The 27,175-nt window shown below is 42.2% G+C and overlaps 1 protein-coding gene across 1 annotated transcript in view; it reads left to right on the top strand.

The window, feature by feature from the left end:
* The window catches only part of Sidt1 (SID1 transmembrane family member 1), an 83,696-nt gene that overhangs the window by 15,618 nt on the left and 40,903 nt on the right, over positions 1–27,175 (top strand). The window contains exons 2-7 of the mRNA XM_055624869.1: positions 12,169–12,290; positions 13,273–13,443; positions 20,776–20,821; positions 23,846–23,947; positions 24,782–24,865; positions 26,912–26,999. Coding sequence (XP_055480844.1) covers positions 12,169–12,290; positions 13,273–13,443; positions 20,776–20,821; positions 23,846–23,947; positions 24,782–24,865; positions 26,912–26,999 — 613 coding nt within the window. The remainder of the gene's footprint in view (positions 1–12,168; positions 12,291–13,272; positions 13,444–20,775; positions 20,822–23,845; positions 23,948–24,781; positions 24,866–26,911; positions 27,000–27,175) is intronic.

The raw sequence follows: 27,175 nt of genomic DNA, 5'->3' as shown, positions 1-27,175 counted from the left end.
CTTCTTCTTCTTCTTCTTCTTCTTCTTCTTCTTCTTCTTCTTCTTCTGCGTTTTCTTTACTGTCAGTAAGTGTCTGTGTTGATTTCATGCACTATAATTTCCTTTCTTCAACTTGGTTGTCTATTAATTCTGCTTAGCCTTGGAAATGTAATTGGACTTTTTCCTCTCTTCTTTTTTTCTGTCAGAGACTGGTCTTTAAAATCTAAAGAACAAAAGGATTTTTAACCTAAGGGTTCAAAGGACCTTTTAAGTTATTCAGTCGCTTCCCATCTACATGAAAGGACACTAAATGAAGCTATATATTAATAATTTCTTATCCAAAACCACATGCTAGCAGTAGTGGCTTGTGTCTGCAATCCCAGCACTCAGAAAGCTGAGGTAAGAAGACCAAATGGCTAAGGCCATTCTGGGCTTCATAGAGATACCCTATCTCAAAAAAAAAAAAAAAAAAAAAAAAAAAAAAAAAAAAAAAAGTAACTAGTTTGAAATCCAAGAACACAACTCAAGTTTTTGAGAATATTTCCTCAGCATCTTTCCCCAGAATGTTCCTACCTCCCATAAGAGCGCAAGTATTATACTTATTCTTGACCACAAAAATAACTTCAAAATACCATGGTCAGGCTTTCAGTCACACGTCTTCATTATGAAATTTAAAAACCTTGTGTCTGACTTCATTACAAGGGCTTTGTGGTTATTTTCCACATGAATTGTTTGAACATCCATTGATCTGTATATCTATCTCCACAAGCAGAGCCCGCACTAAGCCAAACTGTGAAAATGGCGTATTTCTTTCAGTGTTTCACAGAACCATGAGCAGCATCAGCCAGGACATTCTGCTGCCTCCAAGAGCTTAGGAGGCCAGTCTTTATCCCTTCAGAGTTTGTTCTCCTGAAGGCAGGGGCGGTGTGTCATAGGCTTGAGCGCCCAGCCTGCTCTTTCAAGGTATTATTCTTAAGAACTAGTATTTCTGGATCTTCACTGAGTAGCTATGAAGAAAAGTCATGACAAACAGGACTAGACTAACTCACTCTTTCTGTCCCTCTAAAAGAACTGTCTTATTTTGGACAGGGTAACTCAAGGCTATTTTGATTTATTTCCTGGCTGGGAAAATTTTATGGGCTCTGACATGGGAATGTCACAATTTTATTTTATTCTTGTCCACCGCTTGTTAAAAGAAACCATGTTTGTCTTCCTTCTCCTTCCACAGCCCCTTTATCAGAGGAAGAATTACAGGTTTCAAGAGAAAAGCATTGTTTATTGAGGTAACAAAGGGCAGCACTTGAGGGATGAGGAGAGTGTCAAACAACAGTGGGGAAAATCCAGGTACACAGAGGTTTGGGGAGATTTGTAGACAGAGGAGTTCCAAAGCAGCTCGAGCTGTTAGGGAAATGGATGTAGGAGAAAAGATTACATGGGATCAAGCAAGATCCTTAGCTACAAATAGGAGAAACAACTGACTAGCAAAGCAGAGAGTTTATTAGTAGGTTTGGACCAGAGCAGTGGCCCAGTCTGCAAAGTGCTCGCCATGCAAACATGAGGACCTGAGTTCAGATACCCAGATACCCATGTCAAGGCTGGGGTAGCCGCATCTGAAACCCCAGAGTTGGGAAGGCACGAAGACAAGCAGATTCTGAGCTCACCGGCCAGCCAGCCTAGCTAGGATGAGTGTCAGGTTCAGTAGAAACCCTGTCTCAAAAAATGAGGTGGAGAGTGATGGGGGAAGATATTCAGTGTTGACCTCTGGCCCCCATACCCATACATGTGCACCCACATACACATGGACATGTACACACACAGACACATACACACAGGATATTGAATAGGTCATAAGAATGAGTTATCAAGCCTAGAAAACATTTAACAGCATTTGGAGATTAAAGAAGACTAAGCTGCAAGATAGTACAGCAACTGTCGTGAAGAAGAGGAAGGGTTCAAGTTCAATGGTCCAAGGAATGGCTCAACTTGGCAACACCTTGCCTGTTATTAGAGATTGTCACTACCAAGTCTTTTTTGTTGTCATCATCACCAGCATAGTATAAACTCTCTCCCCATCTTTGTACCATTTGCTCAGAGTTGAAAGTGCTGAGTAGATGCGTCTGGCTACTGAGCAGGGGCCATGCATCTGTCCCTTTGACGTCTTAGGTAATCTCATCTCCCAAAAAAAGCCATTGCGGTATTGTACCACCAGCAGCAGTGGCTTGCCCTGAAACCAGCTCTACCACCAGTCCTCATGGATGGTTCTCAGGCTAGAACCTTTGCTGGACTGTGTGGACCAAGACGTAGACAGAGATCCAGATGGCAAGGAAGGAAGCTGAGGTGCCAAAACATTCCACCTGGGAGTCATTTAAAAACACAATTCTCATCTGATAGTCATAGAAGAATCCAAGGCTAGGTCACCTCTGCCATAATGTCACTACACAGTTAGAAATGGCCTATACTCTTCAATGTGGCCTTTCTAGGATCCCTTCCGTTTGTCTCAAGAATTGTTCCTATGGACTTTGAAGGGTCAGCTGTCCTTAGATGATTAGTTCCATATTGTTTAAAGAGATGTCAATTTCCTTAGTAATACTCACATTCATAAATACTTGTTGAAAGTTGTGACATCAAGCTAGCAATCCTGTCACGGACCCAGCTGGAGGCAAAGCCCCTTCCACCTCACAAGTGGAACACAAATATCTGATTTCTCCCACCCCTCCCCACCCCCACCAGGCTGTTTTGACATGTGCGTGCACTTTTGGTGCTGCCAGTTCTGTCTTTCCCACAAAGATCCTCGTGTAAAGCAGCTGTTGAGCAGCAGTAGAGCCAAGCGTCCTCCAGAGATGGCAGTGGCAACAGGGCAGTGGCATTTGAAACCTTCAAAAGTCTTTCTGTTGTTCTTAGGATAACACCCCAACCTTCTTAACAAGACAGACCCCCCCCCCGGTCCCATCTGTGACATCCCTGCATGCATCTCAAGCTCCAGACAAATGGATTTTCTCTTAATTCTTCCATTATACTCCTTGCCGTTCCTCTCCTCCTCCCTTACCTCTATCCAAAATGGCCTCCCCTTTACTTGGATTTTTTTTTTTCTTGCATTCTTCTCTATATTCTTTTTTGGCTTTTAGGAAAAATATTATTCCCATGGTCTCTTCTGTACTCTTCCCCAGAAACTTTCAAGTAAATTAAATGACTTGCTTAACTGACACTCCGCATATAAACCACCCTTCTTCAGGAAGATAGTAACCATGTCTACGCTGCTGTCCAAACATTGCCTCACACAGAAAGGAATCAAATATTTACTGAATGAACGAAGATCTTCCCAAAGCAGCCAGCTTGCCTGCGTTGTTCAGTGTTCCCTGCCCGCCCACGAATTACACATCCCTGTGATAGCTTCCTTGTGTGTGCTGGAATTGAAACTTTTAATACAACATTTTGATAATAAACCAGAAGATGAAGGCTTGTAGACATGTTTTCATACCTAGGTTATTGATAGAATAATGAAACCAACTTGATGTGGTTTATACAGCATTTTTCTTCAAGACATACTCTGGACTAAAAACATTGAGAAAGTGGACAAAATAAGTAGATCCCAAGGGATAAACTGCTCTTTTCAAAGAGATGAATGAGCTGTTCCTAGAAGCCAAGCCATAAAAGGAAACTAAGATACTGCGTGAGATGGATCCTTCTCCTTTTCCATTTAGGCTTGTAAGCTTGTCTCTACTGGGGACAGCAGATAGTCAATAATGATTGATGAGTAGCTCAAAGTTCTGCCATCTGAACCCAGTGCATAGGTGATGTGGCTCCACCTTCTTCTCCTCTTGGGGTCCTGCAGGTCAAACACACTGTCTCATGTCTGTCATCTGATTAGTGATGCCACCCAGGGAAGTGAGTAGTCTGAGTGTCACAAGTCTCACACTATATTTGAGGAAACTGAGGCCCACCCAGATATTCTATATCAATTTGTTCAAGGCCACACAGTGGCCTTAGTGCACGGGGAAAGAGAGAGAGAGAGAGAGAGAGAGAGAGAGAGAGAGAGAGAACACCCAGGTCTCCACATCTTCCTTTACTGTGGCCCAAGAGTGTAAAAGACAGTTTTCCAAAACTGAGCTGGGCTGATGGAATTTTCAAAAATCCTATGCATACCATCACAGGGATCATTTTAATGCTGAAGTATGCTGTGACTGAGGCAGTTCAGGCTCTGCCTCAGGTTTGGAAAGCTTGGCAAAAGCAGCCTCTCAGAAAGGGGATACTTTGCCCTCTAGGGAAACAAGATTCAGTACTGAAGGCTGCTTTACTTGGGGACAGTTTTTTTTATTTTTATTTTTCCACACAAATTGCACAGCAACGGTGTCAGCGGTCTTGTCTTCACTCAACCAGCTGTGACACAAAAAGAGTACTGGTCATGTTTCATGGCAGGCTGAGGCACAAAACAGGTCTAGAGAGGCCACTGAGGCAAATGGCTGCTTACCAGTTAGCCAGATCCAAAACAGAAGTGGTTCAGGCACTTAGCCAAAGGACCTGCAGAAGTAAAGAAAATACTTGACTAGGTGACCCCTTTAACATAAGTGAGTTTGCAGCTCTTGGTTGATCAGCTTCAAATTTCATTTTTCTTTCATGTAGGCATCTACAGCAAACATCTCGGGTAAAAGTGTTTTGTTTTTTGTTCTGGGGGGGTTGTTTGTTTGTTTGTTGAGACAGGGTTTCTCTGTAGAGCCTTGGCTGTCCTGAACTTGCTTTGCACACCAGGTAAGCCTCAAACTCTCAGAGATCCACCTGCCTCTGCCTCCCTGAGTGCTGGGATTAAAGGCACGTACCACCACGTCTGGCTCAGGTAAATTTTAAAAATCAAGGAAGGGAAAGTTCACAAGTGCTGTCTACCTGGCTGTCTCTGCCCAGGGGTTTTTCAGGCCTGGGGTCCATTTTTAATTTGTTTTAACAACTGAGTACAAGTTGACAGTCAGGGTTAATGGTAGAGTCTGGGGAATGACTTCTTGCTTTAAAATTATACGACTCTACAGTGATGGGTTGATTTGTTGTCCCAGAGAATTATGTTGGGATCTTACCGGCTAGAACCTGTGACTCTGCACCTCATCAGAAGTAGAACATTACAGATGAGATAAGTTAAGATGATGTCATTAAGATGAGACATGCCCCAGTATCCCTGTGAGATACGAGATCTCAGGTCTCCCTGTGAGAAGAAGGAAATTTGAACACAGAGCAAAACAGTACATGAAGACATGGATGCATGGAGAGACCCTGGGTGACAGGAGGGTGAAGCTAAGGGGTGGCAAAGAAGGATTCGACCCAGCATCTCAGAGAGAGCAAGGCCCTGCTGCCTTCTCAACTTCAGTCTTCGAGTTCCCAGAAATGGGAAAGACTAAATATCTATTATTTAAAGCACCTAGCTATGACATTTTGTCATGGTCATCCTAGGACTTTAACCTCACCATGCAGAATCGAGCCTTACTCTTTGCTCAGCAAGCAGTAAAAACACAAAGGCCACAATGTCCAGCTTCTTTTTGTTATTATGAAGCCTAAAAGATAAATGAGAAAGTAGATAAAGTAATGGGACAAACATTTGTGCAAAGACTCAGTGTGAGACATAAAGAGACTAGAGTTTTTGTTTATCATCACCTCTGTCCTTTTCAATCATCCCTGGAGGCAACCATTGTGGAGACAGTCTTTCACCGGTCTCTCACAGGAAAGGTTATTTTGTTATTTTAAGGATATTTGCTAGGCAAACAGCTTCATAAAGTTCGTGATCCTTTCCTCTAAAGCTAAAGGCAAGCAGGTTTCTTGTCTGTTGTGAAATATTTAGGTACTCTAATGTCAGGGTTCCTCTCCTGTTGAGTAACTTAGGGTACATACCTAGGCATCTACCTGGACCTACTTGTGTCATGTTCAGAATACTGGGCAAGGGGCAGTGTTTCGAACACTCTGTGTTGTGACAAGTTGCTCATCTCCAATTGAGAGATTCTGTCTTTTCCCGGTATCATTGAAGATGGCAAATGGGTTAAACTCTCAGATTCCTTTAAGTTTCTAGACTCTAGCGTCTCACATTTGATCTTTATTCTTTCTGTGTAGGAATATTTTATTAAATATGCACATCTACACACACACAGCATTGCTTTCCCTACTCTCTCAGTTTACCTAAAAGGGACTACACAGCATGTCACCATGCTCTCTCAATTTATCTTAGTGAGCTTTGTCCACATTGATTCATATTCCTGTTACTCACTTTCAACCAGCATGTAGCCTCCCGTGGAGGTTGTATTTATTTTTGTTCTTCTGTTCTCTAAGCTTATTTTTATTTCATTTGCTTTCAATGAACTTTCTTATTCAAGATTTCATGTGTGGGTGTGTGTGTGCTTGTGGTGGAGCTCTTGTCTATAAACTTAGGAGTGAAAAGATAATGTCTTCAACTTTGACTCCTGTTTTTCACTTGCTTCCTCAAGTTGTTGTATGAAATGGCACTTTTATTAGCAGTATGCAAGAGCTCCTGTCTTACTCTACAGCCTTGTGATCATGGTAAGTTTGTACATTTGAGGCTTTGTCTTTCTCATGAGTCTAAAGTGCTGAGTGTGTTTTCATATGTCTTTAGGTCATTATCATTCTTTGCATGTTGCTTACATCCTGTCTTAGTCAATGTTCTATTGCTGTGAAGAAATACCATGAGCACAGCAACTCTTATAAAAGAAAGCATTTAATTTGGGCTGGCTTAGTCCATGGCCATCATGGTGGGAAGCATGGCAGCATGCAGGCAGACATGGTGCTGGAGATTGCTAAGAGCTCTACATCCAGATCTGAAGACAGTAGGGAGAGAGAGAGACTGATCCTGGCTTGAGCATTTGAAACCCCAAAGCCTGTACCCAGTGACACATTTTCTCCAACAAGGCCACACGTGCTTCAACAAAGCCACACCTCCTAACCCCTGTCAATTAATGCCACTCTGTAGTAGCCAAGCATTCAAATACATAAGTTTATGAGGCCGTTTCTATTCAAACCAACACACATCTTTAACCCCATTTTCTTTGGTTAGGGTTTTTGTTTATTATGAGTTCTTTTTCTATTTAAAATACCAGTCTGTTGCAAATGTACGCATATGTCCTAGCTCTGACTAGCTAGCATGCCTTCTTTGTGGGAAGGTTCCCTTTGGTACATTCCAAAGCCCCTCCCAGAGTCAGGGTCTACCCTCAGTGACTAATTGGAGCATGGGAGAAAAGGAGAATGGGTGAATGGGTGCAACCGGAGCTTTCTAATGTATGAGTTCTTCTTTCTTCCACCCTTCACCCCTTTTCTTCCACCCTTTCAGCTTGCTAATACTAAATAATAGAGAAAAGAGGATAGACAGGAAAGGAAAGAGTTCCTCGAATGAAGCCAGAGGTCAGAAAAGGGGCAAAGTTATCTTTAGACTACTTCCAGCTTCAGGGGTGTTGAGTTCCTTGGGGTAAGTTTGATCTTTACCATCAGGATACCTAGTTTCTTCTTGTTTCTTCTTTGTGCACGACTACCAACAAACCAAGCCTACCAGGGTTCTAGCAATTATATACTCTAGGAAAAATTTTCAGAATTCCAAACATCACAGAAACTAGCTGCAGCTGGCAAAGCCGTGCCTCTGCTAGAGCACGAGGCAAATCATAGTCAGCTGCTGCAGACAGTCCAAAGAAACCATATTCTTATATTTCTATGTTTTCTAAAGAACCCAAAATTCCAGAACTGTCACTGCACATGGGAGGAAAAGGAGGAAGATGGGAGGAGCTAAACACCAGCAGATAAACACCCAGTGAATACAACAGAGTTGGCAAAGCAGTTACATGTTAGCAAAGAGACTACATACCAACACTATGTAGCTGTTTTACCAGTAGAGTCTGTTTTTCAAGATCAGACCGGCACACACCTGTGTGTTTAATAATGGAATCCAGCCCCCTCAGAGTCTGAATCTGAAGTTTCAACCAACAGAAGCAGCAGTCTTATTACTTTAAAAAAAACAGAGTCAACTTAGAATTAAATTTGTTTTTATTCTCAATATAAAAGTAAGATGTATCACTTCCAATTTTAATCTTTTCCCTGATGACATGAAAGATTAAAAAGGGGGTCTCAGAGCTTTCAGAGATTTCATAAGCGTGATTTGTACACTACCAGAGGTAGAAATAACTTGCATAATTCTCTATTACCTATAATGCAATTCCCTGCCTGTAGTAAACACAGGAAGAAACATGATCTATGTGTTGTTGTTTTGCCATGGCAACAAGTAGAAAGCAACGGGAGGAAAATCATAGACCTTGAAAATGGTCTATTACAAGGTGTCAGAGTCCATTCGGCATGGTCCGTGTCCTCCCTTCATTAAGCTTTGTCTTCACACAGCCTTCTTCACTGTGGTAGGCATAATCTGATTTTCTCGGCTGCTCGTCAGCTTTTGGAAATTCGAAGCGGATTTTGAGCAGGGCTCTTCATCCTTTCCCCTGGCTGATATATTACCTGTTCATCATGCAAAACTGCCCAGTACCGTACATCCTTTACTCTAGTATCCTTTGTGCAGTTTGTTATATCAGTATCTCTGGGTTTGTTCTTATTATGGATGGTAAGATCATTATTAAGTAATAAAAAAAGTAAGTGGATTATGAGAACCCAACCAGGAAAATCAGGATGTGGAGATGGATGAGCAGTGGAGGGGCCTAATACGGCCATGATGTATCTGTTCTGTTCCCGCTTTGGTCCCAATAGAAGCAGCTTCCAGGTTTCTGTAACAACGCTGAGCTCGTGGTCAGGCATCTCGAAGTAACTCATAGGGTCATCCAGTGGATCATGACTAGATTAGAATCGTGTTTAAACAGGCTGTAGAAGAGTGTTTCCAAAGTCCCTGCACCACGTACACCAACTGCCCACCAGCACTTGCTAAAAGTGTACAGTTTGAGGCTTGTTCTTCCTCAGTTGAATCAGAAACACTCCCTCCCAACCTTGGGGAGGCTGGAATTGCTAGCATTCGGTATGCTGCCTTATAATGAAGTGTGAAAAAAAAAATTGTGAGCAACCCCCTCTGGCACTGAGTACCTAAGAAGGAGGTTGCATCTAAGTGAATAAAAAAGGAAGAGGCATACTGAAGAAGAAACTTGCCCATTTCTGTTTGCCTGGATTCTGACTGCTTAAAGTTTAGGATAGGCTAAACCTCCCTGTAAAAGCATATGCTGCCTTGCACTGGGGACGTTTGCACTATAATTTCAAAAGTCAACCAGTTTCTAAGGTATTCTGCTCGGATCCGGAGAATTCTGAAAACAATGTTGGCAGCTTCCTTGAACAGCCAGGATGCTCAACTAATAGCTGAAATATGGGTTAGGCACGGTTAGGCACGAGGACACACATGTATAATACTAGCACTTGGGAAACTGAGGCAGGAAGATCATGAGCTTGAGCTACTTGAGAAATCCTGTCTCAAAATCAAAACAGAAACAAAGAAATAAAAGTAAACTATTGTACAGTCTACAATAACATACAGCTTTTTACCCACTAGGATGGCTGTAATAACAATAGTAGCAAGTGCTGACAAAGAAGTAAAGAAACTAGGAACATTTGCTGGATACGTAAATTACTTCAGTGTAAAATGATACAACTCTGGAAAACATTTTGGCAGTTCCTCAAAAAGTTGAACATAGAGTTACCATTTCTTTCAAAAATCCAATCATAGTATTTACTAAAAAGAAATTAAAACATAGATTCATACAAGGTTGATACATAAATATTCCCTTACAGTATAGTTGTAAATACTCCAAATGTGAAAGTAACATAAATATCCACCAACTGAGGAATAGATAAATAAAATGTTATATAGTCATGCAATGGAATATTATTCACTACGGAAGAAGAATGAAGTATTGGTATCAAACAAGGTGCAGTGTGTGGATAGAATTAATTTGAGCCCAGTTTAAAAAAAAAAAACATGAGAAAAAGCAATTTCTAAAACAACTGAAAAATTCCAAACATCACATAAATATCAGATACATTGACTTGGTATTAAGTAAGATTACACTGTTTATGTTTTTAAGTTTTTTGTATAAATACTTACCTACATGTATGTACCACATGCATGTCTGGTACCCTTGGAGGACAAAAGAGAGCATTGGATCCCCAGAACTGATGTTAAAGACAGTTGTGAGCTACCACATGGATGCCAGGAACCAACCCTGGGCCTTCTACAAGAGCAGCCAATGCTCTTAACTGCTGAGCCATCTCCCCAGCCTCTGCTGATGGGTTTTGTTATGAAGGCCCTATCTCTTAGAGATATTCATTGATATGTTTGATTAAGTAGTACACTTGTGTGTGTGTGTGTGTGTGTGTGTGTTTCAGAATACAGTGAAGGAGGGTGCAGAAATAGAAAGTATGAATAAAATAAAAATTTACTTGTTAATAGTTATCAAAGCTGAACGATCCATAACTATTTATTGTAGTCTTCCTGTTGCTTTAGCATGAGACTGAAAATTTTCCAGATCCATGTAAACGGGGGTGACAGACGAAATTGACATCCTAGGGAAGGTAGCCCTGGCGGAAGAGATCAAGAAGAGGGACTCAAATCAGTAGAGAAAAGAAACTGTCAAAGAGGACATCAAGGGCTGAGCTTAGCACTGACAGGGAGGGAGGCCCAGGTAAGAGCAGTGTGAGTCAGGAGTGAGGGGACTGGGAGATCCCAGGTAGCCACGCTGAGGTTGAGAGGCCTGTGGCAATCTCAGAGTTCAACCAAGAGGTCTGCACTAGAGGTATAGTTTGAGCAATTATCAGCTGCAGCACAATTTCCATGGAAACCCAGTGTTGAAACAGGAAATGCTCTCTCAGGAGCAAGCATTTCTTATCAAATTAATAAATTACGCTTCGGCCGTGCTAACATTAAAAATGTGAAGCAGCGGCTTGGTCAGGGAGAAGGCAGAGAAGGAAGCGCTGGGGTACAGCACACAGGCTGGTCTGTTTCCACTCAGCTTGCACTCAGAATATCTGGTAGATCTTCAGGGTTCAACTAGGGACTTTCTTTTTTAAATTTTTTATTCTTCCAGTGTGTGTGTTTGTGTTTGTATGTGTGTGTGCATGTGCGTGCGTGTGTGTGTGTGTGTGTGTGTGTGTGTGTGTGTGTACACCTTTGCAAGTGTAGGTGAATGCCTGGAGGTAGTCGATGAGAGGCATCTTCAATACCTCATCCAGCCTATTCACTGAGGCAGTTGTCAAACCCAAAGCCAATACAGCCAGTCTCTAGCCAGCTTTCTCCAGAGGTCTCATGTCTCCATGTCCCAAGGCTGCAATCACAGAGACTTGGCCTACCCAGCATTTTACTTGGGTTCTAGAGATCTGAACTCAGGTTTCAAGGCAAGTTGTTTAGCCACTGGCCTGCCTGCTGAGCCAATTTACTGTCCCCTGATGTAGAAGCTTCCAAGAGGACATAAAGGCAATAGACCCATTAATAAAAAATGTCATGTGGACAACCAAGTTTTATTTTCTCTTTTACCTGCCTTTATTTTTCTTTTTCATCTTCTATATTTTATATTGTACTGTTAAAATTTTTAAGGAAAACACCAAAACAAAAAACATGAAGCCTGTAGTTCCAGGAGCAGCATTATCTCCCATCTTCATCCATGATTGGACTATGTGCTGTCAGGCAGAGTTGTGACCTGCTGGTGTTAAAGGGCTTGTTAGTGACCTGTTTACCCTGGAGGAGAGAGGATTCAGCCCCTACAGGATGTGCTGCAGGCTGAAGAGGGAGCAACAGAACATCAGGTCATTAGGGGGAAAAAAATGGAATACAGTGAGAAGGATTTACCATACTCAAAGTTTGTCAGCATCTGGGAGCCCTGTAGACTGTGAGGTGGTTTGGGGATTGTTTGTGGTTTTAATATTATTTGTATTTACATTTAAGTAAGAAAAAAATTACATCGATATCTTTCTTTTCTCTTCTGGGGTTATTATGTTGACTGTTCAGCTCAGACTTCTCAACCTGCTATTTAAAGGCTCCATAACTTGGCCTCATCTAAGAATAATTGAATCAGAGTTTTAAGCAGACTATATTCAAGCATCAGTTATTTCCTGAGGCAACTTCAATATGTGGTCAGGGTTGAGACCCGCTCTGGATAATAAAAGACAACTGGGGCATTTGGGTTACCTGTCATGAGAAGAATTGTCAGGAATCAGTGAGCTTGCTTTCCCCTGCCTTAGGTGACAGCTGTGCGGGTACACGTGAACAGTTCCTCTGAGAACCTGGACTACCCCGTCCTGGTTGTGGTTCGCCAGCAGAAAGAAGTGTTGTCCTGGCAGGTTCCTCTGCCCTTCCAAGGACTGTGAGTATTCTCCGCCCAGGCAATGTCACTACATTTGACATTCTTCAATGTCCTTTGACTTAGCTGGGGGGCTAATTCTTTTTTTGTTTTGTTTTGTTTTCATCTTAGCCAGAAGAGAAGTCAAGACACTAGAATGGCAGGGTAGTGCATGCCAAATGTAAACAGTGCATACCCTGTGACTGGTCAGTGCTATCCATTTCCATCCTCTCTGAATTTCAGATAAACATTCTACATTTTCAGCACCTGGGAGAATTTACACCATTTGAAAACCTACCGCAATATTCTGTTCTCCTTTTTTTGCAAAATGGATTATCCCATAGCCAGTCAACATATGAGCAGCACCAACTCCATTCTTCAGTGTGCCTCCTCTGTCTGCATTCTCCACTCAGTAGAGTTTACACAGCAGTGCCAAGTGGGAGGTTCCAAAGACACTATGAAAAACCAACGGAAGTCTCTGACCTGGCAGAGACCCTATTTTGCCAAGGAGAGTTCATTAAAGCACTGTGGGACCAATACAAAGCCCAAGAAGAGGTAGAGAAATAGGCATCTACTGAGGGGTTGTTACATGGTTTTTAAAGCTTCGGGAATTTGCGGGTTGAGTACTAGTTCTGACTGTTTGAACTTGAAATCAGTGGAACGGGGAAAAAGAAAGAAGAAGACAAGACTCCACTGGTTGCCTAATTAGGAGAGCCCCTCCCTCAAATGTTGGTGTTTTTTCCCTGAATGACTTGGGGGTCTGACTTAATGCCGTATAAACACTGTTAAGTCTACTGGTCAGGATATAACAGTCCTTATGGCCATGCCACACAGTGGATGCCAACAACAGGGGGTTCCAGGATTGCTATCCATGGGCCCAGCTGAAACTGAAAACATAAGGACGCAAAGCCAGATTAAAGGGGAGTAGAGTGAGGTAGCAGTCTCCTGGGCCCTGTTCGTTGTGTTGCCTTCTCCTTACTGATCTTGTCCGCACCCACTGCTTCAGATACCAAAGGAGCTACAACTACCAGGAAGTCAGCCGCACTCTGTGTCCTTCAAAAGCAACCAATGAGACTGGCCCTTTGGAGCAGCTGATCTTCGTAGATGTAGCGTCCATGGCTCCCCACGGGGCTCACTATACGTTGCTGGTCACCAAAGTCAAGCACTTCCAGCTCCGGTAAGCAGGTGCACATAGCTTTCTACTCTGTTTTGCCTGTAAATTAGTCAGCTCAGCAGCCATCTTTACAGGTGAGTCCGGCATTGCTTGAATGGAGCTGAACTTGAACCTTCAGAGAAGCCTTGCCTTTGCCAGTTGTGCCTTTGATCTGTTACAGCCTATGTGAATTTCAAGGCTGGTTTTCAGTGAGGGAATTCAACCCCTCAGAAAGGACTGCTTTGAATGGGAGGTCATTGCTCTATGCAAATGTTAATGAATGACTTGAGCAAATCTATTCTGCCCTGTTTTTTTGTTTCTTCCTTTTTCAATTCACTAACTTTGTTGGTGACCAGAGGACTGTAGTCATGCAGTCCAGATGAGGGCTGTGGTATAAACCAGGCTCCAAGTATTGACATTGAAGTGTGTGCCATACAGTTCAGAATAACAGATTAGAATACATAAGGAACAAATTTTGCTTATGTCTAGAGATTTTTGTTGTTCTTATTTGACACTGGGGTCTGCCCATGTTGCCATGCTAGCCTTGGAATTTTAGGCCCAAACCATCCTCATACCTCTACCTCCTAAGAAGCTGTGGCAAGAAGTGTGCATCACCACATCCAGCTTTGGGGTCCAGAGATCTAAGTCCATGTCCAAACTCACAAAGACAGAAAGTGGCAAAAGCAAAGCTGGATTCTGCTTCTGGCTTCCTCTTCTAAGTTCTTCTCCTCTTAACACATTCTTTCTTCTTTCCATTTAAATCCATCCCAAATTTATGTCTCCGTAAATATACTCTTCAAGCGCGCTAAGCATTGGTTTATTCAAATTCAGATTTTAAAGTAAGGCAGTTCTACCTTTAAATGTTCCTCCCACTCTTACCACACAGTTGTTTGTCATTTTCCCAATAACGCCAAACAGCAATGGGTCATTCTGTGTCATGAGAGTTCAGGGTTGTAGTCAGGGAACAGTGGGAGTGCTGTAGGAACAGGTAGCTGCTGGACCATGAGGTAGGGAAGCATTGAGAATGCAGTTGTCTACATTGTGCTGTTGTGTAAGGAATGGATTGAAGGAGACAGTGTTGGGTGCAGAGAAGTTAGAAGGCTGACACAATTAATTGCCAAGGTAAAAAGTGAGAAGGTGTCTTGAGGCATGTAAGACGTGAAATTCACGAAACTTGAATGAATATGAAGGAAAGGGGAAATGGGAGGGTCGAGTATGACACCACATTTGGTTGGAGGAAATGAAGATTGGATGGTTGTGACTGTATGGCCAATCTCAAGCAGGAGCTACTTCACGTAGAACCTGGTCAATGGTGTTCAGTTCGTTTCTTCTCCCTGTCTCCTTGGGTTAGAAAAAGCACTTGAAATGTACAAATTAATAGAACTTCGCTTGAGTGAGATACTTTTCGATCCTCAGCTATCCTTAATGATTTACAGGGAATGCCAGATGTCATGACCAGTAAGGTGTATCATTACCAATTAGGTGTAGCCACTGGATTCTCACCACGGTGGTCCAGCAGTCCGGTGTACAGGCAGTCACCTGGGCTGCAAAGCTGTGGGGCTGGTCTGTTCCTAAGGGCTTCGCTGGTTTGGTGCATGAAAAGGAGACTTCACAGCAGCTGGAGCAGAAGACCTGCTGGCTAGCTTTTAGGCACTACCAATGATTGAAGTCTGGGGTAGGTGTTTTTAGATTCTGACCTCTTCTTCAAGAAATTGAAATAAAGGCACCCAGATTTCAGATTAGATCAACAACAAACAAACAAACAAAAAAACTATTCAAAAGAAAATCAATGGTACAGATCAGAAATATGTGGTTAGGAGTCACAGACCATGAGAGAGTACCCAAAGGCCTTGATTAGTATTTGGGGCTCCCTTTTGTGGAATTCAAGAAAAGAAGGAGTACGGTTAATAAGGGGGTATCACAGGGAGTTCTATTTTGATTGACAAGCATAGATTATGTAAGCCTTTGGTCATTGTGCATGTCCTTTCTCGTGATGCATCAGATATCATATCATGGCCAACTATGCATAGACCTAAGATGGTAAACAGACAATTCCTCCTAAATCTTCACTCAGGAGATACAGTTTGCCTTATTGTGCATGCACCCAAAAGTAGTTCAGACTCTGATTAGACACCCATGTCATGCTCAGAGATACCTAAAGTGACATTAACTAGAAACTACCCATTCTTGATGATCATTAAGGTGAGAAGAAACTTATTCTTTTGTTTGGAGGTCAGTGTGCATGCAGCTCAATGCAGGAAGGGGGTCCTAATCTAACAGGCTGCTGAGTGCACTATGAGGAGAATGGTAAGTGCAAAGCCCAAACCAAGTGGAGTCCCAGGCTGCTAATCTATTTCCCCCATGGCAATAGAGTCTCAAGATAACCAGGGGGAGGGGTGGATGGGAAGCTATCTTCAGCAGAAAAGTATGGTTTGGTAATGAAGAGCACACTTCTTCATTACCTCCCCTCTGCGTGTCCATCATATGGCTATGGCTTTTGATAGATTGAGATACTGCTTTTATATTATCCTTTTATTATCCTCCTCTTCCTATTGCTTGGGGTGTGGTGTTCTCCAAACACCAGAGTATGTTAGCAAACTCCTCATGAAGGGCCAAAATAAATGGTGGACAGCAGGGATCTTCTATGACTAGAAAGCAGAAAGACAACCCACAGACTGTTAAGGAATTGACCCAGATAAAACAAAAGAAAAATTCTGTGCAGGAATTCTAGAGAACACTGAAAGGGAGCCGAGAAAACTAGCAGAGATGAAGAGTCATGGGTGAGAGGAGGAACAGGAAAGTGGAGACTGGGCAGGGGTGGGCAATTCTCTGCACAGGGCTCCCCTAAGGACTGTGACCTGCTGGCAGTTAAGATGAGGGACAGCCAGCCGGAACTGACCAAGTGATGAAGGACGGTGAAAGAGTCCGGGTAGGAAAGAATGACAACTAGTGCCAATGGAGAGAGTGACCTGTAATCCTAGCGTCTGGAAAGTAAAGGCAGGAGGAAGTTCAAGGTCATCCTCAGCTATGCAGCAAGTTTGAGGCCTGCCTGAGCTACACCAGGTCCTGTGTCAAACAGATTCTGTACCCCAGAATTTCATTGCATGCCCCCTGTTCTCTCTATCCTGCCTATCCCATGGTCCATTAATTCCTATTGCCTTGTCCCAGTACCATTTTTACTACCTTTATGGTTCCAGTAGATATTTTTTAGGTCTTAACCTGCAAAGTTTGTTTGTAATTTCGGTGCCTTGTGGGGTTGTAGTAGGGTGCCTGACTCGCATGCATGGCCCTGAGTTAGCCACCCAACAGTGCATAGACTGCGTGTGTGAACACACGCCTGGAATTCCATCATTTGGACAGAGGAGGCAAGAGGATCAGAAGTTCGTTATCCTAAGCTACAAAGAAAGTTTGAGGCCAGCCTAGAATACACCAAATCCTGTTTCAAAAGCACACACATACAAAAGAAATTTTGATTTTTTTTTTAACAGTAACAAATTTTACCAACTGTCTCCAACATAATCTATTACATACAGAGCATGGCTCTCTTCATTCCGGCATAACTAGGCTGAAGAGATGGCTCAGCAATAACAGTACTTAGTGCTCTTCCAGAGAGCCAGAGTTTGGTTTCCAGCCCCAACATGTGGCTTACAACCAGCTGTAACTCGAGTCAGGGACTCTGACACCCTCTTCTGGCCCTGCAGGCACCTCACACAAATACATACACACATACATGAAAATTAAAATAAATCTTTAAAAAATTCCAACATGAAGACAAGGGGGAACTCTGAGGCCCCCAACTCCACCTGAGGAGCTATTGACACTTGATGGCAGCTACAGTTGGGAAAGTCACTTTTCTCTGAGGGACGGCCACTAGCGGGTGGGCCATGCCTCAGTGGATAATCCCACGGCCACATGCATGTGGCCACCACTGACTGGACTCTGTGGGTTATTTTTAAAGAAGACTTAAAACTGGAAGGGAGATATGGGTGAGGGGGAAGCCAGGGGAATTGAGTCAGGGGCAGATATGTTTAACATACATTGTAAACATCTACAAAAGCATCAACAAAATAAAATAAAAGATTTAACTAAGAAAAATAAAGTGGGTAGCAGTAGAGAATCACACTCAGCATTGACTGACCTCTTGCCTCTCACGTGTGTGGGTACATATGAACAGGTGCGCATGAGCGGGCACCCCCTCACCCCCGCACACGCACGGGCGCAAGGGCAGCAAGGGAAGAACCTGGGTGGATTGCTCTGTTACTTATTTTAAAAAGATAGAGACAGGAGACTGTTTGTAAGTGAAGGAGCAAACATGCAAAGCCGGTTGATAAGAGAGTTGATATTTGTAGACCCAGAGGCCCCGAGAAAAGGAGAAATAGTGGAATACGGGTGCACAAGGGCACATTCCACACACCAGAAGGGTAAAGCCTGGAGAGTGAGAGCTAACAAGAGGCCGTCTGAAGGGCTGGGGTACAAAGGGAGCTCATGGACAGATGGCAATCAGCCGACAACAGGGAATGGTAGTGTGAAGTCCACGGTGCAGAGTATACATCATTTCCTTCAACAAATAAGCTGGGATCTGGAACACCCACTGTGCCCTGGCAGGAGCTCACTGATCTGAGCCAAGGTCCTGTGACTCTTTGGTCCCTCACTCAAAACTACTGAGGTTTGTCTCTGGCTTTCCATGCACTCACCTTTTCGTCCTTCTTCTATTTTGCTACTTTTCTGTAAAACTTTTTTTTTCTTTCCCCATCCCTCTGAGCACCCTTGTGCCCGTTCTTTTCCCCATATTTCTTGTAGGTATCTCCTCTCTTGACTCGTGTATCTGTTTCTTTTCCCTTCTCTCTTTACTTTAACAGCTAAAGCACGGGTTTTAGTCTCTAGTGTAAGCACTTGTTTCCTGCCTGTGTTTCATTTTCAAACAAAGGAATGGAAACTTTGATGTTTCTTGCTGAAACACTAAAGGTATCAGTGAGTTTCCCTTAGCTCTGTGTTGTTGACTAGCGGAAGCCTTTGAGAAAATAGACCTTGCGGCTCACCTCAGTCAGGGCCACACCAGCAGATACAGTTTCATCTCCGTGGACATACTGTTTATTTTGTAGCTACTGGTAGCTTCACAAAAAAACAGAAGGCTTAAATGTTTATTGCCTTAAACACAGTAAAACCCAAGGAACCAAAACAACAATAACAACAAAAAATAAAAAAACCAGAAAGTTTATGTTGATCCAGTATTACAATTGGAACTCAAATCATGGGAGACATTTATAAAAGTCAAATTCCTGGTGAAAGCACGAAGACAGCTTCAGGAAACCCCACACTGTTGCCAACCTGGAAAGTCAGTGTCATTCCTATGATTTGGCAATAAGAGCATTGAAGGCCCCATGTTGCCCTGATAACAGCAGGCAACACTTCCCAGATTTGAAAGGACACTTCCCAGGTTACACATAACATAGCACTTCTGGCCTTTACTCTGCCTGTGGACTCTCAAGTGGACATGCCTGTTGTTTAAAAGAAGGAAAATCCTAACTGTTGTATTTTACCAGTAAAGACACAGGAGCTAGATGCTGGGGTGAAAACCTGCTAGCTCAGAGAGGCAGAGAAAGTAACCAGCTAACTTTCTTTCTCAGCTCAGGTCAGGATGGAAAAAAGTCAAAGGCTTGTTAGTTCAGCTGACATCCAGGAGCAAAAGGCCAAAAAGCCCAAGGCCAAGGCTTGCTAGCTCAAAACCTAAAAAGCCAGGGAGATGAGGAATTGAAATCTAAGCCAAAGCTAGAGCTTAAGCTAATAGCTCTTTCTACTTCTCCATGCTGTCTTAATACCCCTCAAACTCAAAGTCTCTCCTGCTCTTTAATCCCTGTCAACTGGTTTCTTGCTCTGCCTCTTGACCTAGGGTTAACTTAATTAAATCCTGTGTATGGAAAGTTCTTAGATTAAAGGTATGTGATAGGGTTCAACCACACCAAAGAAACAAGGTTTTACAGTTCACAATTTTGGGGTTCACAATGGGATCAAATATCCTGCAACACATACCACTTCATTTGATAGTGATGTTGGCATCTTTAGATGACAGTTTACTACTGTGTTCCTGCTGAACCAGTTCCCACATGGGTAACAATTTGTGTCAAAGGTTAATGTATAATAATTGCATCCATTTCTGTGAGCTCAGTTCTGAGACCAGACCAATGACAGCCCAACCAACAGCCATTACCTTTATAAATGGTGCTCAAATTTCATGACTTCTAAGTAATGCCTCTTATTATATGTACTTTGCCTCAGTGTCTTGAGATGCCATTCTAAATAAATGGTTAATTTTTAAACTATTTCATTTTTGTAAAAGGAAAATTGAGAGTGGAAAAAAAAATGTCTTCAGAGGGCCCTTGAGAATCAAGACGGTGAAGGAGCCAGAAGTTTAAGTTCAGACTCAACAATGCCAGGAGAGGTGTACCTTGGGAGAGTGGCTGTTTAGTAAGTCTTAGGAGCTCAAGTGTGGCACACCTACAGTGCTAATGATGAGGTCAAAGCCGCAAAGAGCGTGTGCAAAAGAGCAGCCCTTACAGAGAACAAAATTGCCTTTGTGTTTTCCAGCCTCTTGAAGTGCTTCGCAGATGTTCACAAGACAGCACTCGATGCTACCAAAACTTATGTCTCCTGCAAAATTCTAGCACTTTCCACTGCTCTGTGCCTGGATCCTTGCTGTCTTAGAATATGATAAAATAATTCGCAGTAAATTTCTATTTAGAAAGCAAGTAACTTCGGTGTGTTCTCTGGGTGGTGCTTTTATTTCATGATGGGCTTTAAAAGGCAAAGCGTAAGGCCAAAGACAACGAAATTTTGGAGTTTGCAACCGGTGTTGCAGGGGACTGAAGAGATGTTCGGGGCAAGAAGAGCTTATTGCTACCCCTGCCGATTTAGTCCCACAGTGGCCATCTGTTTTCTGTTTTTAAAGCACTGTTCTTTTGCTGTGAATCCATTACAGTTATTGTGAAGCAGTGCTTACATTATTCAAAAGGACCCAGGCCTGCATGTCCCTCCTTGCATCCCACTTCTCATGATCAAGCTTGACTGATTACTACCTTAAGAGTCCAAAGGCAAAGGCAACCATAAAACAAAATGAGGCGTTTATGTAGGTATGACCCCATGGATATTTAGAGATGTAAAAGCAATCTTCTTCCTCATTTTCATCATTCTTTATCGTTGAGAACACTAAGTTCCCCGAAGGTTATCAGATTGCAGAACCAAATGTCCTTCAAAAAGGATAAGATGCTGGCCATCTAGTTTAAGGTGGTTCTCCCTTAAGTGATTTGTTATTGCTTGCCAACTCATTTCGTTCTCTCACTTTTCCCTCATATTTCTCAGGACAAATGTCGCCTTTTACTTCACTGCCAGCCCCTCTCAACCTCAGGTAAGTAAAAGGTTCCAACAGTTATCAAGAACCCACCTGCTGGTATTGTACACAGAAACCATGTAACAGGAAGAGTGAAGTCAGCATGTATTATATCCTTGCTCTTACATTTTGGATTCTTGGTTGCTACTGGGATCTTGGACACAGCACTTAATAGGTACCACCTTTACTGGGATTAAATGAAAAGTCTGATACTTATTTTCAGTGTCCCTTGCTACATACGTCATTGAGTAAAATCATGTGTCTGCTATGTCCCAAGGGATGTGAGATTGTACTAGGTGCTGTGGGAAAGATGAGAGGAAGATACACACAAACTGTGATTATAGACCTGGTGATTGAGATGGGGTAGGGAGGGAGGGTGAAAGGCTGACAGCAAACAGATATGTAAATGGTTGTTCTGAAAATATAAAAATAAGATAGATTTCCATTCCATTCCTGCTGTAATATTGGCAGATTGAATTCATGTCCCCTGTCAGTAAAAAATAATTAGCTATTTTTATGTGCTCCTCAATTAAAAAAAAAAAAACCCACAAGCAGAAGAGATACATGAAATTTTGATATTTTTAAGGGGTTTTTTTTTTAAATGACATTTCCGACTATTTTTCCCCCTCTCTCATAGTTTCTGAAAGAATCTATACTATAACAAGTCCAAAATAGGTTTCTGGCCCTATATAGTCATTCATACTTTCATACTACCACTTTAAACATCAACACCAAGGCAAGAGAAATGTGAGTTAGAGGCCAGCCTGAGCTACATAGCAAGTTCCAAGCTAGCCTAGGCTACATACTAAAACACTGTCTCGAAACAGAAAGAAAAGACTGGTCTATATGGCACAATACTTATCCTATATATTTTTTGAAGACTTTAATATGTTTTTCTTATAAGTGGTTAAGTAGCTTTCATTTTGAATATCGTAAAACTGGTGATTAAGTATTATGTACTTTTGAAAATTTATTACAATCACTGATGTGTGCGTAAATGTTTAACAACTAGTTCAGGGCAGGTCAAAACTTGATTTGTAGCTTCTGCCTGTTCTTGTGGTATAAATTCTACATCATGGCTTGTGATGATTCTCCTGCGGGCTTTACAGCAGGCAGGGGGAAGAAAACTCAAAAATGTCAGGGTGAGGTAGGAATGAAACTCAGCTCAGCCAGGTTTTATCAGTTTTATCCTGATGCTGGACCAGGACTTCTAGAGTCTGACCCAAATCATTTTACATTGGCACAGTTTTGGGAAAAAAGGACTCAGATAACGACTTAGTCGCAAGTGCACAGCATCTGTAAGACATGTCTGCATTAAGACTCTTTACAAAGCACATGTGACTTCTTTCACAAGAATGGATACCATTGACCCAGAGATAGGTTTAGGGTCTAGGGAGCTTGACTGAAGTAAAACATAAGGCCTGTGGAGTCAGGATTGGCCCGGCCCTAAGATAACTTAGGCTGTTATAAAGCACAAGTGACATCATTCATAAAGGATGGGTTTTATGGGGTAAAAGCAGTGCTCTGCATTTAGGGGGAAAGGGTCTCATATAAATAAAAACAAAAATTCTGGAGGATATGGGCAGATCCTGTCTCATCAGACAGCAACGGATCACAAGGTGGTCACAGTCAGCTGCATGCCTCATTGCTGTGTGCTCAACTTTCCTGGCTCCTTTCATGCTCATCTGTGTACCCAAGACCTCTTTGTCTTCTACAATGGCTGATTAACGTGATGTCACTGTTAATGTTAGGGGTAGATGTACAAAGCGGTGTTCCCAAACCCGTGCAGAGGAACTCCCACTTTTGTCTGCGGTTCTCGAGATGGAACTCTAGATCTTGTGCATGCCAAGCAAGCGCCCTACCAGCTGAGCCACACAACAAAACTAAGATTTAAGTTTCCTTTCTGTGAAAGTCATCTTATGACCTACTGATGCCCAGTGGCAAGGCGGCAGGCATGATGTGTACATCTTAATAGTTATTGACCATTTAAATTCGAGTGATATTTAGGGGACCTGCATGGGTGGTGCAGCAATGAAAAGCACTTGCTGCTCTTGCAAAAGACCTGAATTTGGTTCCTCGTACCCATATGGTGGCTCATAGCTGTAGCTGACTCTAATTCTAGGGATACAATATCTTCTTCTGGCCTCCTGCGGTATTGCATATATGTATACATGTGGTACACAGACATAGATGCAGGCAAAACATACAAATAAAATATTTCTTTCTGATTAAAACATATTCTGAGGCAGGGGTCTCAAACATTTCTTTGAACTTTTTAGCAATTTAGATATAAATAAGGCTGATAATAGCTTGATAAACTTATAAGTGCTCAAAAACCGGGGCTGTTTACAAAAACAACCCAGCTAGCAATAGAAACTCATTGCGAAGAGTAACGCTCTTGAGTTATAAAGTATGGCTGTTTTGACAGCCACTCTGGGACTTCTAGGCTCCTCCTCTAGAATAACCCTATTTCGTGTGTGTTTGAATCAAGCTCCAAAACGCAGTCATACAAAGCATGAAAAGATTTCTTAACCTGAATGTGAGAAGCATTCCTTAATTCTGACAGTCCATATTGAATTAGTTCTCAGAACAGCATTGCTGAAGAGGATATAGGAATACAAAGTGAAATTCTGACTTTCTTATATTTCACACAGTAAAAAACTGCTGCTTGACATTACATCCCACGTATCCCTGATTTTAAAAGGAGCTCCCAGCAGAATGCTTACATGGGAAATGAAATGAAGCGCAGTATACGTTCGTTGATAAGAATTGGCCCTATCATAAAATGAAAAGGCGGCCTTGTATAAGTGGCCACTCACCCTCGCCGCTATCTTCCTTCCTTACGTCTGCCACAGAATGTACAGAACAGTTCTTTACTCGATACGTATGAGGTGAATGGATAGCTGAAACAGTGGCCAGTCACTGAGCATCTAAAATTCACACATAGTGGTAGAGAAAACAATCCATGCATGTGGAATGGTTTGAGTTTCTTAAATATTTCCTACGATTAATAAATCGAGTCTCTCTTTCTCTCATTCTTAGTTTTTTCTATACAAATTTCCTAAAGACGTGGACTCCGTTATCATCAAAGTGGTGTCTGAGAAGGCTTACCCATGTTCAGTCATCTCGGTTCAGAACATCATGGTGAGCCCTGATACTGTCAGCCCCCTGGTGGGTTAAGATTACAGTGTTCCATAATAGATGGGTGTGAGGGTGGGGACTGTGTCATCCTCTTGACACTCATCTCCCCAAATAATAACATTCCATGCACACAAGTGGGCAGTCTGGGTTTGCTGACATTGATTATCGATAAGAAGTAGCTGTCTTCTCACCAAGACAAAGAAAAGATGGTGGGCAGAAAATAGGTTATGACAGAACAAAGAAAACCCAGTTGTGAGGTCAATGAGAAAAATTAAATAAAAGCCTACCACCTGGTTTGTTTTTAGGTTGTTGGTGTAACATCAGATCCTTTCTGGATCATAAAATGTTACTCAAAAGAGAGAGAGATAAACATTATATACTTAAAGGCGATCTTTTTATAGTTCATTTCAATACAGAATGACTCTGAAATTTTAGGTCAAAGTCCAAGGTGTTTTTTGGTTTGTTTGTTTGTTTTTTTTTTTTTTTTTTTTTTTTTTTTTTTTTTTTTTTTTTTTTTTTGGTTTGGTTTGGTTGGTATTTGAGACAGGGTTTCTCTGTGTATCCCTGGCTGTCCTGGAACTCACTCCATAGACCAGACTGGCCTCAAACACAGAGATCTTCCTGCCTTCAGAGTGCTGGGATTAAAGGCGTATGCCACCTGCAAAGTCCAGGTTTTAAGAGGACCATTTCATGACTTCTGCAAAAAGCTTCCATGCTGTCTAGATTAGTAAGATTCCCCTGGCCTGTGATCCAGGTGGCACAGCCCTGACACATACGTGTGGAGTAGCATCCTGTGACAGTGCTGATGGGCTCTCTTTTGTCTCTCCTGTGCTTTAGTGTCCAGTGTATGATCTGGACGACAATGTGGAATTCAACGGTGTCTATCAGTCCATGACCAAGAAAGCTGCCATCACACTACAGGTGAGACATTGCCTCTGAAGTCACAACATTCATGAGGTCACAACTGATAATCACTTACCCACTGGGCCAGGATCAAAGGAAATGGCTGTCTGTTGTGTACCTTGGAGCTCTTTTCTTTCTGCTTGGTTTAAAAACAAATAGTGTTCTGCCTGTGGTCAGTGCCTGAATGGTAGTGGGCGATGCTACCCTTCCAGGTATATTTTTTCTCCCCCTGGGGGTCTTTGGGAATCTGTAGTGCAGTAGGACATATGTCTGACAGGTCACATATAGGCATAAGGCCAGGTGGTTACAATTTATTCGGTGCAGCAAAGCAATTTAGGCTAACAGCCATTTAGAGCAATTGAATGTATTATAATAATTTCTACCAGTAAAACTCACCAAAAGTTGGATTCACCTCTGGGCAGAATAACAGGTTCAAAGGCATATGTCTCCTATTTGTGCAGTACTTTGCCCTTTTGGCATTTGTAACTAAATTGTTACTGCAGTGATATTTTATAGCAAAAATGTACACATATTATGTATGTCACGTATTTCAAAAGACATTCCATCCCAGTCTCTGGGTTGGTTCTTAAGAAATCTGACTTGAATCTGACTTGGTCAGTCTGTGTAGCTTAAGGCAACATTGCTTGTTGATTAATAAACAACAGCAGACAGAGTGAAGCTAAGTACAATTTAGGTATGAGACCTAAAATTTTCTATCAGTTAAACTTCAGGTTTTGAGCATCAAAAATTCAATACTCTAGATGTCTTGTTTTTCATGTTTTTTTTTCTTCCTCAGCATGCCAGAATGATGTGATTCCCAAACAAACAACAGCAAAGACCCCCCCCAAAACAAAAAAATAATAAAAACAGTAGGTGTTCTAATTTGCTTCCTAGTGTTGTATAAGACATCATGACCAAAAGCAACTTGGGGAGAAAAGGGTTTATTTGGTTTACACCTCCACATCACAGTTCATCATGGAGGAAAGCAAGGGCAGGAACTCAAGACAGGAACCTGGAGGCAGGCACCGAAGCAGAAGCCACAGAAGAACGCTATTTACTGGCTTTCTTTCCATGGCTCACTCAGCTTGCTTTTTGTACAACCCAGATCACCTTCCCAGGGCACCGTTCACAGTGGGTGGATCTCTCCCACATCAATCGTTACTCAAGAAAATGCTCCACAGACTTGCCTACAGGCTGTTCTTAGGAAGGCATTTTTTCAGTTGATCGGCTCTCTTCCCAGGTTAATGAAGGGCGAAGAGTAGCCATACCTATCATGTCTACCTTCAGCGTATTTGGCAGTAAATTACTCCTCCTCTTCTGGACTTGTGCTTCCATTTTAGACATTTTCTCAGTGAACTAAACACAATGTCAGAAATTTGAGCATGACAAAAATGCCTGGATTAAAAAACTATAACATATAGTTATCTTGTCAACCCTACTTTTACGAATGAGGACTAACACTGAACTAGGACTAAGTGGCCCGGGTACAGAAGTCAAAGCTAGAGCCATAGCTCAGTCCTCCTTACCAGGTCCTTCGTCTCCCTGACTTTAACTATTCACTGCATGATTTTAGACAAGTTAGTTACTTCTAATTAGAATTTAAAATAAAACTGACAAATTGTCGGATATGTGCCTGTAATGCCAGCACACAAGATGCTGAGGAAGAAGGATCAAGAGTTCAAGACCAACCTGGGTTACATAGCAAGACCATCTCAAACATGTGTGCTTATATGTACATGTATGTACAAATATCATTTGTTAATCTATGTCATTGATTTTATGGCTCATTGTGTTTTTTGTAGTACTGAGTCCTCAAGTGGGCACAGATTTTTGAGATTCTCCATGTACCTTACATGGAGAATTACATTCATTTCTTTGATGAAGTAATGTTCATGGATGGTCTAGAGTACACCGTAAGAATGTGGAAGCCCTTTCTGGGGACTTAGAGAGCAGGGGTGAACTTTCCTTTTCTTCCTTTCTCTTACTGCCCCTCACCCCCATGGACTTTCTCCTCCTGGCTGTCTTTCTTACCTGGGAATCATGAGGTTGTTATGTTTTACACAGAAGAAGGATTTTCCAGACGAGCAGTTCTTCGTGGTGTTTGTGATAAAACCTGAAGATTACGCATGTGGGGGATCATTCTCCATCCAGGGTAAGAGGCACCAAGGGACACTTGGGAGGGAAAGAATGGAAGCCAAAAGCTCATCTCTAGTTCCCACTGAGGGCCTAAAGCAGCAAATTGACAAAGCACTAGAGAGACATTTGTATAATAGATAGATAGATAGATAGATAGATAGATAGATAGATAGATAGATAGATAGATAGATA

The sequence above is a fragment of the Psammomys obesus genome, unplaced genomic scaffold (assembly GCF_907164565.1).
Source record: "Psammomys obesus unplaced genomic scaffold, mPsaObe1.curated_primary_1811, whole genome shotgun sequence".
Taxonomy (NCBI): Eukaryota; Metazoa; Chordata; class Mammalia; order Rodentia; family Muridae; genus Psammomys; species Psammomys obesus.
Note: the sequence above shows the minus strand (reverse complement) of the source record. Positions and strands in the feature narration are given on the sequence as shown.